The 13,732-nt window shown below is 35.6% G+C and overlaps 1 protein-coding gene across 12 annotated transcripts in view; it reads left to right on the top strand.

Moving 5' to 3' along the window:
- atp2b2 (ATPase plasma membrane Ca2+ transporting 2) overlaps positions 1-13,732 on the top strand; it is a 205,200-nt gene that overhangs the window by 131,514 nt on the left and 59,954 nt on the right. For all 12 annotated transcript variants that reach the window (XM_079857210.1, XM_079857216.1, XM_079857212.1 and 9 more), the window contains exons 3-4: positions 3,522-3,719; positions 10,413-10,670. In XM_079857210.1, coding sequence (XP_079713336.1) covers positions 3,522-3,719; positions 10,413-10,670 — 456 coding nt within the window. The remainder of the gene's footprint in view (positions 1-3,521; positions 3,720-10,412; positions 10,671-13,732) is intronic.

The raw sequence follows: 13,732 nt of genomic DNA, 5'->3' as shown, positions 1-13,732 counted from the left end.
TTCACACTCATCTCAAAGGCCGCTGGTCGGGACGCGTCTACATCGGCACTCGCTTCAACACAGAAAAAAACAATACCTTGGACTAACTTTAAAAACTGAGTGTCTATTTACACCGCTGTGCAAATATCACGCCTTGATGGCCAACCCGGGCACACAAATGCGTCTCTATAGCACGCATTGTGTTTATCGTGCAATTTATACGCAGAAATGAGTTTTTACGTGCGTATGATATGCATGGGTAGGTTTAGTAGTGGTGTGGGGTACGTATGTATTACATGCAATAAAGTGCATATCAAAATAAATATACATTTATACATTTAAATATACATAAATATACAAAATAAAAATAATTACCATGCACGCGAAAACTGCGTATCATATGCACATAAAAACTCATTTTCGCGTATAAATTGCACAATAAACACAAGCTATAGAGAAGCATTTGCATGAGATCAGGCTGTGATAGCAGAGGCTATTTACACTAACTCCGCCCACTGACGTCTGATTGGCCAGGCATAATTGTCATCAGTGGCAATAGTATAGAGGAAAGGCGCGTGACAGAAAGTTTTGATGCAATTCGAATCCTTCTTTTTGCCGAACTCGCTCTACTTCCTTTTCCCATCACATCAAATCGGAAAGGCATTTATTTAAAAAAAAAAAAAGAAGAAATTCTTTGAAGTGGAAATAAAAAGTCTAATATGTGTTTAATAATAAAGTGTTTAGCGGTTATTAGGGGTAGCTGTAGGGAGAGCTTTATTGTCGTCCATTTAATAATTTCAATAAATATAATAATTTGCACTCTATTTTATTATTGCATGCCGTTTAATGTACATTTATTTGTCAATTATTGCAAAAAAAAAAAAAAAACTGCTTCTTTTATATAGTATAAATAGAATCTATTGCTATTTTCACTTGGCACAAATAGCCGCTGTCTTAAAAAAATACTCTAATTTGTTTTACCCAAAGTCATTAGTTCTTCTCGCTTTGGTTTAGTTCAAACTAGACTAACACTCCTGCGGGACGATATCTGATGGGGGAGTAAGCTGCATAACTGCTGATCTAGGATCAGTTTTCTCCATAATAAAAGCATATTGGCGAAACAGATTTAGCGATCCAGTGCGTATCTGTGTTTGCGCAGAGCGTCAGAGGTTTCTTTTACGACGTGGTTTTGCGGGGGTTGAGCAGTGTATCCAATCAGAGACACTTCTGTTGATCTCTTGAATGCAGTGGCCAATCAGAGGTGTTTAAGTTCTATACACTCGCAGATCCCAACAAACGAAGTGTTAACATGATGTAAAGACATGATTCATTGTGCAGTGTCGACCGCTTCATTGATTATAACAGAACTTTGTGAGATCGGGATTAACTAAAATGAGTGACAGCTCTTTTTGTCATCAGAAAAGAACTTTCTGTGATACCAAAACACATGCAGTAGCCTATGCTTGCTTTTCTGTTCGAATTAACAGTGGTTTGTGAATGTAGACACTTTAATAACAAATCATTTATCGGGAGTGTTTATGCTGGGATGTAGGTTGTGGTTAGGCGACACATTCATTTTCATGGAAATTTCATAGACTTACTGAAAAAATCTATGCATACATTTAGCTGTGGGCTTTTGCAGGGGGAGTGAAGCAAAACATGAATGTTGTGGGTGGGAGTGGGAAAAGGAAAAATTTTTTTTTTTCGGGAACAGGTGGGAGTGGGAAAGAATTCCCGCGCAGAGCTCTAGTTTATCCCTCCTCCAACCACTGTTGGTAAATTGACTGGGACTCTTTCAGAGACACTCTGACCCAGTCTTCTTGCCAGAACACTTCGTTCCTTGTCAAAGTGGTTCAGATCTTTATTCCTGCCCGTTTCTCCCGCATCCAGCCTGTTGATTAAGATAACTGATTGTTTGCTGACCATCTAATATACCCAGACCTTAATTTGAGGTTTTGTTTGGAGATGATCAGCAATATTCTCTTCACCTGTGACTGCTCATAATGTTTTGGCTCATCACTGTATATGGCTTTTTATAACTTCACCTTAAACATGTAATATAATAACATGCTATAGGGCCATGTATTAACAATCTAAGTGCATGGTCTAAAGCGCAGGGCGCAAGTTCACTCAGTGTGTGTCCGAATCCACTTTTGCTAGTTTAACGATGGGAAAAATGGTCGGCGCTCCCGGCGCATGGTCTAAAAGGGTTGTCCCTATTCTCTTAATGAGTAATGGGTGTGTTTTGGGATTTACGTGGGTTAAACCAATCAGAGTCTCAACTCCCATTCCCTTTAAATAACAGTTGCGCTCGCGCCATGGCGGATTCACTATTTACATGACAGAATTTGATAGTGGAAAGACTGAACGTGTCTCCAGAGCGCAAACGGATCTGCTCATGCACGAGGTTAAAGTGAGCAAGCAGAACATCTACGGGACAAGCCGGATTCTCCATATCTTTATACACACAATACATTACTAACGCACTCTTTAAATAACAAAGAAATACTGCGCCATTGACTTCAGACCAGGTTTCAGTCGGTCAATGGCTCAGTCTATTTCAGTTCCTCAAAATAGCAACGCTCCAACAATGCGCCAGAACACACACACTCGTTCTCAGACCAGCAGCTCATGGGTGCACAGATGGACGCAAATGCATTTGCTATTTAAACAACGTGACGCAGGATGTGAAATGAAAACTGCGTCGGGCTGAAACTAGCAAAACACACTTGCGTCACGCTTGCCGCTGCGTTGCACCGGGTGTAAGATAGGGCCCATAATAATGTGAAAAAAACAAACATAATATTTCTGCACATCAACACTTTGAGGTTCAGCGAAGTTACTATTTAAACAAAATTGTTTCTTTTCTTTTTTTCTATGGGGAGTATTATTAGCTTTACACGAACTGAAAAGAACACACGCTTACACCATGCTTTACAATTAGACCAATGTGAAAAGATACTTTAAATATCTGACACTGTCAGTCTCATTGCAGAGACAGTTAGATATATTATAAATATATTTGGCACAGTAAGTCGGCTGTTTCACACTTTAAAGTGTGTTTCTCATGAAAATGTGATTTAGTCAGAATCAGTTTATTGGATTGTGTAGTGAGCTCATTTCATTCATTCTTCAAATATGTTTTCTGGTTTGTTTGTATACCCTAGTTTGGTTAACCATGTGATCCATGTAATCATGTGACTCCTGCACTGGGCATTGAGAAAGGTCACATGTGACCAAAACGTTTGCCACTTTTCATTAAATCAGTGTTTTTATCTCGCATTGAACGAGTGTGCTGGCTTTTTTGAGTGTGTTTGCCTAGTCAGAATCAATGGACCATCAATAGAGAGAAATGCATCTCATGCACACTAAAAACTGGGAATGTCAAACTGGCTGTATATGAAGCAACACAATCACTCTTGTTGCTGACAATGTAAAAAAAAAAAAAATGAATGTGAAATGAAAATTGTAAATCCTTTTTTCCAGTGCGTATTATGTTTTTTGAGTGGAGTTGTAACATTTGTCTTTGTGTTTCCTTACAGGTCTGACTGGAGATGCCACGGATCTAGATAAAAGAAAAGAAGTCTTCGGGCAAAATCTTATACCTCCAAAGAAGCCAAAAACTTTTTTACAGTTAGTGTGGGAAGCATTACAAGACGTGACCCTCATCATCCTCGAAATCGCAGCCATGATCTCTCTGGGTCTGTCGTTCTATCAGCCGCCTGGAGAGGGCAGCGAGTGTGAGTATCATTACACGTGTTCCTCGTGTTGTACAGCGAATCTTCTGCTTATGGAATAAAGGGAACCGAGGCGCTGGTTATTGTTAAAGGCAATTTATCGCCAATTTACCGACTTTATCACCAGTCCTGGTTTAAAGGAAAGTTCATCCATGTCGGTCCAAACCTCCATGACTCTCTCTCTGTTCTGTTGAACACAAAAGAAGATATTCTAACAAAAAAACATCATATCATCAAAAAATGTAGACATATTCTTTCAAATATATAAAAGAAAAAGAAAAAAATCTACATATATATTTAAAAAATCATACAGGTTTGGAATGACCTGATCGAGAGGGAGAAAATTTGACATCATTTTTATTTTGACTAAACTGTCACCTTAATGTTAAGATTAGTTAATATTAAGAAATATTAACACAGAAGAGTAATGATTAAAGGTGTTTTATTCACTGTTAAACAGCTTCTCATATGCTTTGATGTGGACATATCAAACATTTACTGTCATCTGTACAGGTCAATTGATTTCAGAAGGATTACATCACTGTTATACTCTCAGACATTACATTTACATTTTTACAATGACTTTTAAGCAACTGATGTCCAGGTGGTTTTTAATGGATGTCAGTTTCCAAACATTCCCTCTGGACACAAAATCTGGTGCTCATCGTGTCTTATTCTGTCTAATAACCAGGAAAAGAGCATGTGATGTATCCAACCGCAGTTAGTCTAGTTCTGGCGTGCTGTTTAGAAGCAGTTCATGAAAATATATATTTCAACATTAGAGCAACTATCAACATTTACACAAAAAATACTGACTGTTTTCATTTTCAATACTACACCTTTTTTTTTTTATAGCAACTTCTTTTTGTCTTGAGGTTTTGATTGTTTGTGCATCTTTCTTTACAATGAATGACTTTTTGCATATATATTTTGCATGCAGGGACATTCAGTCATTTGTAAGTGTGGCTGAAGTGTCCAAATACTCTGAATTCTTTATTCTGATTGGTTGGAGGGTGTGTGTTTAATACACAGGTAGTTCCAGTCAGTTTTTAATCACCGTTCTATTAATAAAATAGCTTGGCTACAGCAATGCTGCATTATATTTCTCAGCAGTGGTTGGGGGTTATGAGACATAATGCTGTTTTTGAAGTAATTAAACTCACAGCGTCACTTTTAGTAGAGAGACACTGAACAGACGCAGGTAATTCACACACACACATCTCTCTCTCTCTCTCTCTCTCTCTCTCTCTCTCTCTCTTTAGATAATGAATTCAAATAAATGCTATAATTCATTCATTCAGATAAATGCACTGCACTACTTTATCTCCGTGTCTGATTTAAAGCAGACAGAATGCTAGATCTAGTGAGCCGTAACTTTACTCTTCCAGTCATCAATGTGGGCGAACGACCACGGGACTGTATAAGTGAGATAATCCTCGGCTAGCGGTGCATGAAACCGTTTGAATGCACTTCGCTTCACTTCAGCCAGTCTTGCATTGCAATAGTGTAAATCACAGCTATCTCCTGCATATTGATCACAGAATGAAATATCCAAACATGTTTTCTTCACTCGACTTTGAGAAAGTCCATCAGCAGTCAGTGTTTGTCTCCGAGTAAAGCGAGCATGACTCTGCATTCAGAGAGCGAAGAGTTAATGAAGTGTGCGCTGGAAGAATAACCTTTAGGTGAAGGCCATACATCAAACCAGCGGCCCATAAAATGTGCAATGAAGACAAAGCCATTAAAGCAGCATAAAGAAGCTAAAAGAATGCTGAGCAAGTATTATCAATCACGATAATGCTCAAAGAATTCAATTACTCCAGGAATGGAAAATGATCTTTTATTCCAATGCGTTCAGAGCGATGAAGTGGTCTAGATCTGAGCATGTTAACTCTTGCAGAGACTCATCGTGTGCATGCACTGTCAAGATGTTTTAGCTGGTATTATGATCAGATTCTGTGACTATATGAATCTATCTGGCACAATATCATGACACTTAATAAATGAATATGCAGTAAGGATCTGCTTTGTCCAGCATGCATCACAACTGAATGCTATTTTGTTGTATTTTGAATCTGAGATAATAATCAGACATGTTTCGGAAGTCTAGTGAATCACTTTGTTCATTTCAATGAACTGATTCAAAACATGTCAAAAAACAGAAGTTTGATGTTTGAGACTAGTTAGTGTACCGGTAAAGTTCTTCGTGAATAGCAGATAATATTATGGAGTTTTATCTATTTAGAATGAAATTGCTCCTTTAAGAAATGTAATGTAGTTCACTAAAGGTCTGTAGCTTAATTACTTTCTGGCTTCCCACAATACGTTAATAGGCTAATTGCACATTAATATGCATATTCCACACTTTCCAACAGTGTGTGTGCGGAGAAAAGCGTGTGCAGACGATGAATCCTCAGTCGGCTCCACCGGCGTCACTCTTCCATCTGAGATCTGTGACACTTGTTCTGGTTTTAATGGAGACTGGCGCTGTGTGTGTCTGCTGATGGAGACTGGTGCTGTGTGTGTAAGAGAGATGGATCCCTCACAGAATCTCCCACATGCGAGATAAGCACAGGCTCCATCCGGATCGATACAGGGAGAATCTCACGGAGAACTGAACATCTGAGGCCTGAGATTCATCGTGAAGCTCATTAATGCTCACACTGCATCATTCACTCCTCAGCCTAAGCAAACCAGTATAAAAAAGGAAGACAAATTAAAATATGTCTACTTTTGTGTACCATGAGAAAACACAGCAAACAAGTGGATGTATAATGTTTTTTCTTTGCTAAACTATTTCTTTAAGCTCAGTCGACAGGATATTTTTCTTATATGTTCTTCTAAATCAAGATACATTTACTGGAGAAGCAAAATGACTAGGGGTGTAACAATATATCATGCCACAATATATCACAATACAAAACTGCAACAATATTTATTATGGATAGTTCACACAGTTTTAGAGTCAGAACTACATTAAACTACTATATAATATTGAATATGATGTATAATAATGCAATGTGGGGATATGTGTGTGTCCTGATAATGCCAGATGTCTGATGTTCCCAGTAAAAGTGTCCTACATTATTATAAATATATCTAGTCAGTGACAGTGAAAGCATATTCATCTACAATAATTCAGTATTTTCAGCTTCAGAATCACGTTGCTTCTCCAGTAAATGTATCTCGATTGAAGAATGTTTAGATATTTGTCCTGGAAAACAGGAAGAACAACACTGTTTGAAGTGAAAATACTAGCTCAAATTACAGCTTAAGCCGGAAAATCAGAAACAGTTCAAATGCAAAACTGCACATTTGTCCAAATTTGACAAGATTTGCATAAAATCAGCAAGCGTGAGAAAGCGTCTCCTGCAGAACGGGCCGTTTCGGTGGAGTGTGTTGAGGAGAGTGTTGCGGCACCAGTGTGTCACGAGCTGTTATCTAACACTTCAGCACCGCGGACAGCTCCACACACACACACACACACACACACACACACTCACACACACACTCTACACACAGAATGAAGAGGTTTCACTGCAGAGGAGCCGAATCAAATGAAGGATCTAGAGCCGAGGAGGGTCCGCACTGCAGAGCCTAAAAATAGACCTGATCTGAGATCAGCCAACACTGGATCTGCCGAATAATCATTAGCATTTAAAGGGACAGTTCGCAGAATTCATTGAAATTCTGTCATCAATTCCACACCATTTTGTTGTTCAGAGATCAGCTCTGTGGAAGACAGAAGCAGAATATCTCACATGATCACACTGCATTTTTGTTGCATGGAAAAGTGCAGCTTTTTGCTGATGTGCTCAGGGTTTTTATAGAGATAAAGCTATTAATAACATTTATGTTCATTGAAATAAAGCTGAAATCAAATGAAATATTAGTTGAAAAACTTTAACTAAATGCAAATGAGAAAATTGGCTTGGCAATAAACTGAAATAAGTTGAAATTGAAGCACTAAAATTATTAACTGGAAAAATTTAATATAAAATGAACTAAAAACTCAAACTGAAATAAAAATAAATTAAACACAAATGTAGAAAAAAAACTAATAAAATGACAAACGCACTCAAAAAATAAACTAAAATGATCTTGAATACTAAAAATATAAAACTTCAAGCTAATTCAAAATAAAAATAAAAATATAATAAAACTAAAATAACTGATGTGTTGCATGAGAGAAACAAAAATTCATACAGGTTGGACAGATTTGTCATTTTTGGGTGAACAATTCCTATAATGTAAAATCTGATTCATTAATCTGATATTCTGGGTTTAGCATTCATTAGTTTATGTGGATATTTGTGTGCATTTTAAATGCAAATGACACAACTCAGAATACTGTGGCGGACCAAACACAGGAATGAACAAATAAACAAACGGATGAGGTGAATCATTTTACGTTCTCATGGAAAAGTAGTTATTTTATAACTTATTTAGATCCATGAAGTTTGTTTTCAATTGAGATATTTATGGATTCAAACGGACATGATTGTTTAAGAAGTGCTGCAACTGCTCACCTTTTCTTTTAATATTTTCACTCTTCTAGTTCATTTGAAACGGCCCTGTGGTCTGACAAATCAATTTAAGAAATATTGAAAACATTCCATGTATTCACAATTAATATGAGCTTATGAGAAAAAAATGAATAAGAATTATAAAAGAAAGAGCTAAAAGCTGTTTGTTTGTTTTTTTTAAATAAAGTTGGCAAGGAATGGCGTGAGAAGTGACACTCTCTATGAATAGGGTACAAAAAAAACCCCAGTTTGATTTATACAGTGTGTTTTCAGCAGTGTGTTTAAATGTTAATAATAATAATAATAATTCCTTTTATGGTAACACTTTATAATAACTGCACGCTATTAATCATTAGTTAAGCATTAGTAAACAGTTAATTCATCATTTATAAAGCATTAATAGACATTAATAAGCAGTTTATAAATACAGCTATGCTTTATTCTTGATTTATAAGCATATCTATAGTGTGTTTAATAATTGTATTTTCATAATTTATTAATGATCAATTTATCATTTCTAAATGAAGTATTGCATTATTTACAAACCAGTTACATTATTTACCATTATTTACAAACTAGGTGTTGTCATTGATTTATAAAATCACTTAGAAAGTGTAAGTAAATGTAGTAGATTCAGGAGTTATAAAGCATTTAGTAGTGGTCAGTGAACTATTTCTGTGAGCTCATCTAAAGTGAGGACTAGTTATGCCTTGTAAAGCGTTTATAAAGGAGATTTAAAGACTCAGTTTTCTTCTAAACATCATTTATAAAGGAGATTTAAAGACTCAGTTTTCTTCTAAACATCATTTATAAAGGAGATTTAAAGACTCAGTTTTCTTCTAAACATTATTTATAAAGGAGATTTAAATACTCAGTTTTCTTCTAACATCATTTATAAAGGAGATTTAAATACTCAGTTTTCTTCTAACATCATTTATAAAGGAGATTTAAATACTCAGTTATCTTCTAACATCATTTATAAAGGAGATTTAAAGACTCAGTTTTCTTCTAAACATCATTTATAAAGGAGATTTAAAGACTCAGTTATCTTCTAAACATCATTTATAAAGGAGATTTAAAGACTCAGTTATCTTCTAAACATCATTTATAAAGGAGATTTAAAGACTCAGTTATCTTCTAAACATCATTTATAAAGGAGATTTAAAGACTCAGTTATCTTCTAAACATCATTTATAAAGGAGATTTAAAGACTCAGTTATCTTCTAAACATCATTTATAAAGGAGATTTAAAGACTCAGTTTTCTTCTAAACATCATTTATAAAGGAGATTTAAAGACTCAGTTATCTTCTAAACATAATTTATAAAGGAGATTTAAAGACTCAGTTTTCTTCTAAACATCATTTATAAAGGAGATTTAAAGACTCAGTTTTCTTCTAAACATCATTTATAAAGGAGATTTAAAGACTCAGTTTTCTTCTAAATAGAAAAAAGAAACAAACACACACAGTGATAGAGAACATAGAAATATTAACAGCCTTTAAATCTCCTTTATAAACGCTTTACAAGGCATAACTAGTCCTCACTTTAGACGAGCTCACAAACATAGTGAACTGACCACTACTAAATGCTTTATAACTCCCTGAATTAACCCTGAATACAGTAGAAATACATGTAAATAAAGCATTTATTAACACACTAAGTAACTATTACTATATGTCTGAATAATAATATGTATTTAAACAGTTTATTAATCATTTACTTCCACTTTCTAAGTGATCTTATGAACCACTGACAACTAAATAACTGGTTCGAAAATAATGCAAAACTTCATTTAGAAATGAGAAATTGATCATTAATAAAGTATGAAAATACAATTATTAAACACATTATAGATATGCTTATAAATCAAGAACAAAGCATTTATAACTGTATTTATAAACTGCTTATTAATGTCTATTAATGCTTTATAAATGATGAATTAACTGTTTACTAATGCTTAAATAATGATTAATAGCGTGCAGTTATTATAAAGTGTTACCCGTTTTATTTATGGACTCCTTTCAAGACACTGAAGGACACCTTACAAACAATAAAATACATGAACAATGAATATGAAAATGAACAAAAAGTAAAATAAAAAATACACAAAGGCTATGTCTAATCTAAAAACGTATGATTTCTAAAGCGCTGCTGATGCTCTCTCTCCAGCGTGCGGGACAGCGGCCGCCGGAGCCGAGGACGAGGGGGAGGCCGAGGCCGGCTGGATCGAGGGAGCTGCGATCTTACTCTCAGTGGTGTGTGTTGTTCTGGTCACGGCCTTCAACGACTGGAGCAAAGAGAAGCAGTTCAGGGGTTTACAGAGCCGCATCGAGCAGGAGCAGAAGTTCCAGGTGGTGCGAGGAGGACAGGTCATACAACTCCCCGTGTCAGATATCGTCGTTGGAGATATCGCACAAATCAAGTATGGTATGTGTCCCCAAGTTCTTTCTTATCCCTCTTGTATTTATAACAGGTCCCTGATAAGGCCTTTACATGCAGTCTGTTAGCAATCACATTATTTACTACATGCCACAAGCTGATTGGCCAATTGGCCAGCCAATGAGATAGCTTGCTCAACATTTACATAGTCAGATTCAGTATCTGTTGTAAGATGGTCCCGCAGGGCGAGACGCCGCCCCACAAACATTAATAGTGATGGAAGCCCAAATGTTAAATGGCAAGGAGAAATAATTCACTCTTTATTCACTAATTCACCAAAGTAATTCACTATTTTGTTCATGGGGTCAAAATGATAATTGTCACCTGAGATTTGTAGCCAAATTACAGGAGCGTAAAAATGACTCTAGAAAGATGGCAGCATCATTATATTATTTTTACACAGAGATTGGTAGGTCTATCCGTTAAATCTGTTTACTTTAGTACACTTTGATAAGTGACCCACATTTGGATTTCGACCACTGAAAATGTGTGCAATTTAACAATTTACTCATGTGCCACATTGAGATCCCTATATCTCTGGGATTTAATAACCATATAGAGGCTTAAAATGAAGATACCAAAAGAACATTTTAAGAACTAGAATCTAAAAACATAGTGAAATATGTGTATTACTTTTCGAGGAACAGGCATGTTAAGTAATGTCGCCATTGGTATATAATGCAACGAGTATTGCTAAAGTCAACAGAGTTTACTAACAGACCTTCCTATCTGTGTGTACACATAATATAATGATGCTGCCATCTTTCTACAGTTATTTTTACGCTCCTGTAATTTGACTCCAAATCTCAGGTGACAATTGTCATTTTGACAATATAGTCTACAAAATAATGGATTACTGGATTACTTACTTATAATAAATATTCATCCATGGCATTTAATATTTTGGCTTTCATCACTGTTTATGTCTGTAAATGTTTGAGCCGAGAACCCCTGGTTGATTTGATATGGAAAGTCCAAGTAACATTGTCATATCAATGAACATGATAAAACTGTCTCGAGACTGAGATGTCATGATTGAAGTAACCGAGTAGAATATATGCGTGATTCTTCAATTAGGGGAACTTTTCTGTCTTCTGGGGTGATTTGAAAGAAAAATAAAAGATTGATTCTAGATTATATATATATATATATAATTTATATGATTATATATAATATATATTTATATGATTATATATATATATAGATTACATATATATTTATATGATTATATATAAGACATATTAGGGGCATCTTTGATTTTTCTATTGTGTCTCTCTAATTACTTGAGTCCCCAATTTAATACATTTATTAAAGTGTTCCAATCAGGGAGATTTTATTTTGCACTTTGTTATATTGCAAATGATTTGGTATTTGTAAATAGTTGTTATGTACCACACACTCAAAGCAACCGGACATAACAACTATTTACAGATACCAAATCATCTGCGAAACACTGTGTTACGTTCAGTTGCTTTGAGTGTGTGGTTCTTAACAAAGTGTTTGTGGACAAATTAATGTGTTTTTTCTTTTCTTTTTTCTTACAGTTTATAATGTAATAATAAGTAATAAATAATAAGTTTGACATTTAATATTTTTGAGAACTTGACATTTCCCACAGTGTGACATGCTAAACTCCATCTAAAACTATTTGAAACAGTATTGAGCTCATTCTTTTATAATGATCTTTAATGGCACTTTTATGAACACATATTAATTAAGAGACAACAGTACATGGAATATATGTACTACAATTAATATTTCACACTATAGAACCATTTAAAATGAATTATTGAAGACATAAAGGTAAAGTTATTCTACAATACACACATTCATATCCTTAAATCTTGATTAAAATAAATCCATGGACGTGTCAATGTATAAATGTATAAATGTATTAACAAAGATGAAATTCAAGATTTGTAATTGAAGGTTCACCCATATATAATCTGAAATCTATTAATGAAGTGGAGCATTATCTAGAGAGCTTTAAAGCATGACCGGACAGCATTGCTGTGCAATGAAGCAAGACTGATCTGTGCCATTAATTTACAGTTTGATTATGAGAGTTGGTCAAGCTGATCACCACTTTATTCTCTGGAGATGTTATCAGACAAGTGCTGTGCTGGTTCTGCGGTGTTGGAGGGGTTCTGGATGTTATTTCGGATCTCCTGAACGAGTGGGAGGCAGATAATGCATGAGTTGACAGTGATGGAGGGATCCTGTGGGTGAGAACGTTTGGCAAGCTGGAAAAGGGGCTCCATCTCCTTGACTAGTACAGTGGTGGTTAGCAGTAGCTTACCGTTATTTTTGAACATGTGTGGGAGATGATATGATGCATTGCAAAGATGGAAAATGAAAGCAAAATTATCTCTGAACGAAAACACATTTTTGATATATAAAACAACAGAAGGGCCCAATACCGAACCCTGGGGAACACCTACAATACAGTGTTGCCTATTGTTGCACAACACACTGCTATTCTTGTCATTTTGATTTTGACTTAGTTAGGGCTGAAAACTCTTAGTAATTGGAGAGAGATTCTGTTGTGAAATGCTTGACATGTGCCATCTTAGAGGATCAACTTTGGAATTCTTTGGAGACAGCGATATTGATCCAGACTTGTTGTTTGGAGAAACTGAAGGAATTGTTGGAAGGAACACAAAGGCACTAAGAAGAGCTTTTGGAGATTAGATTCTGAAATATGCTCCATTGCTGAGTGGCTGCCTGTGTTCAGAAACAGTTTTATCCCCGTTGTGCTCTTGACCGTTGGATTTATCAAGTTAAGCTGAAGACTTGCTGTAAGTTACTTTGAATATCATGGGTTTTTAAAAAAAAACATATCGCACCATAATGAGTGCTGAACTTTTAAAGGAGTAGTTCACTTCAGAATTAAAATCTCCTGATAATTTACTCCCCCCCACGTCATCCAAGATGTTCATGTCTTACTTTCTACTGTCGAAAATTAAATAAGGTTTTTGAGGAAAACATTCCAGGATGTTTCTCCATATAGTGACTTCCATGGGATCCAACGGGTTGAAGGTCCAGATGTG

Source organism: Squalius cephalus (genome assembly GCF_949319135.1).
Source record: "Squalius cephalus genome assembly, chromosome: 22".
Lineage (NCBI taxonomy): Eukaryota > Metazoa > Chordata > Actinopteri > Cypriniformes > Leuciscidae > Squalius > Squalius cephalus.
This window is presented reverse-complemented; position numbering and strand designations above follow the sequence as displayed.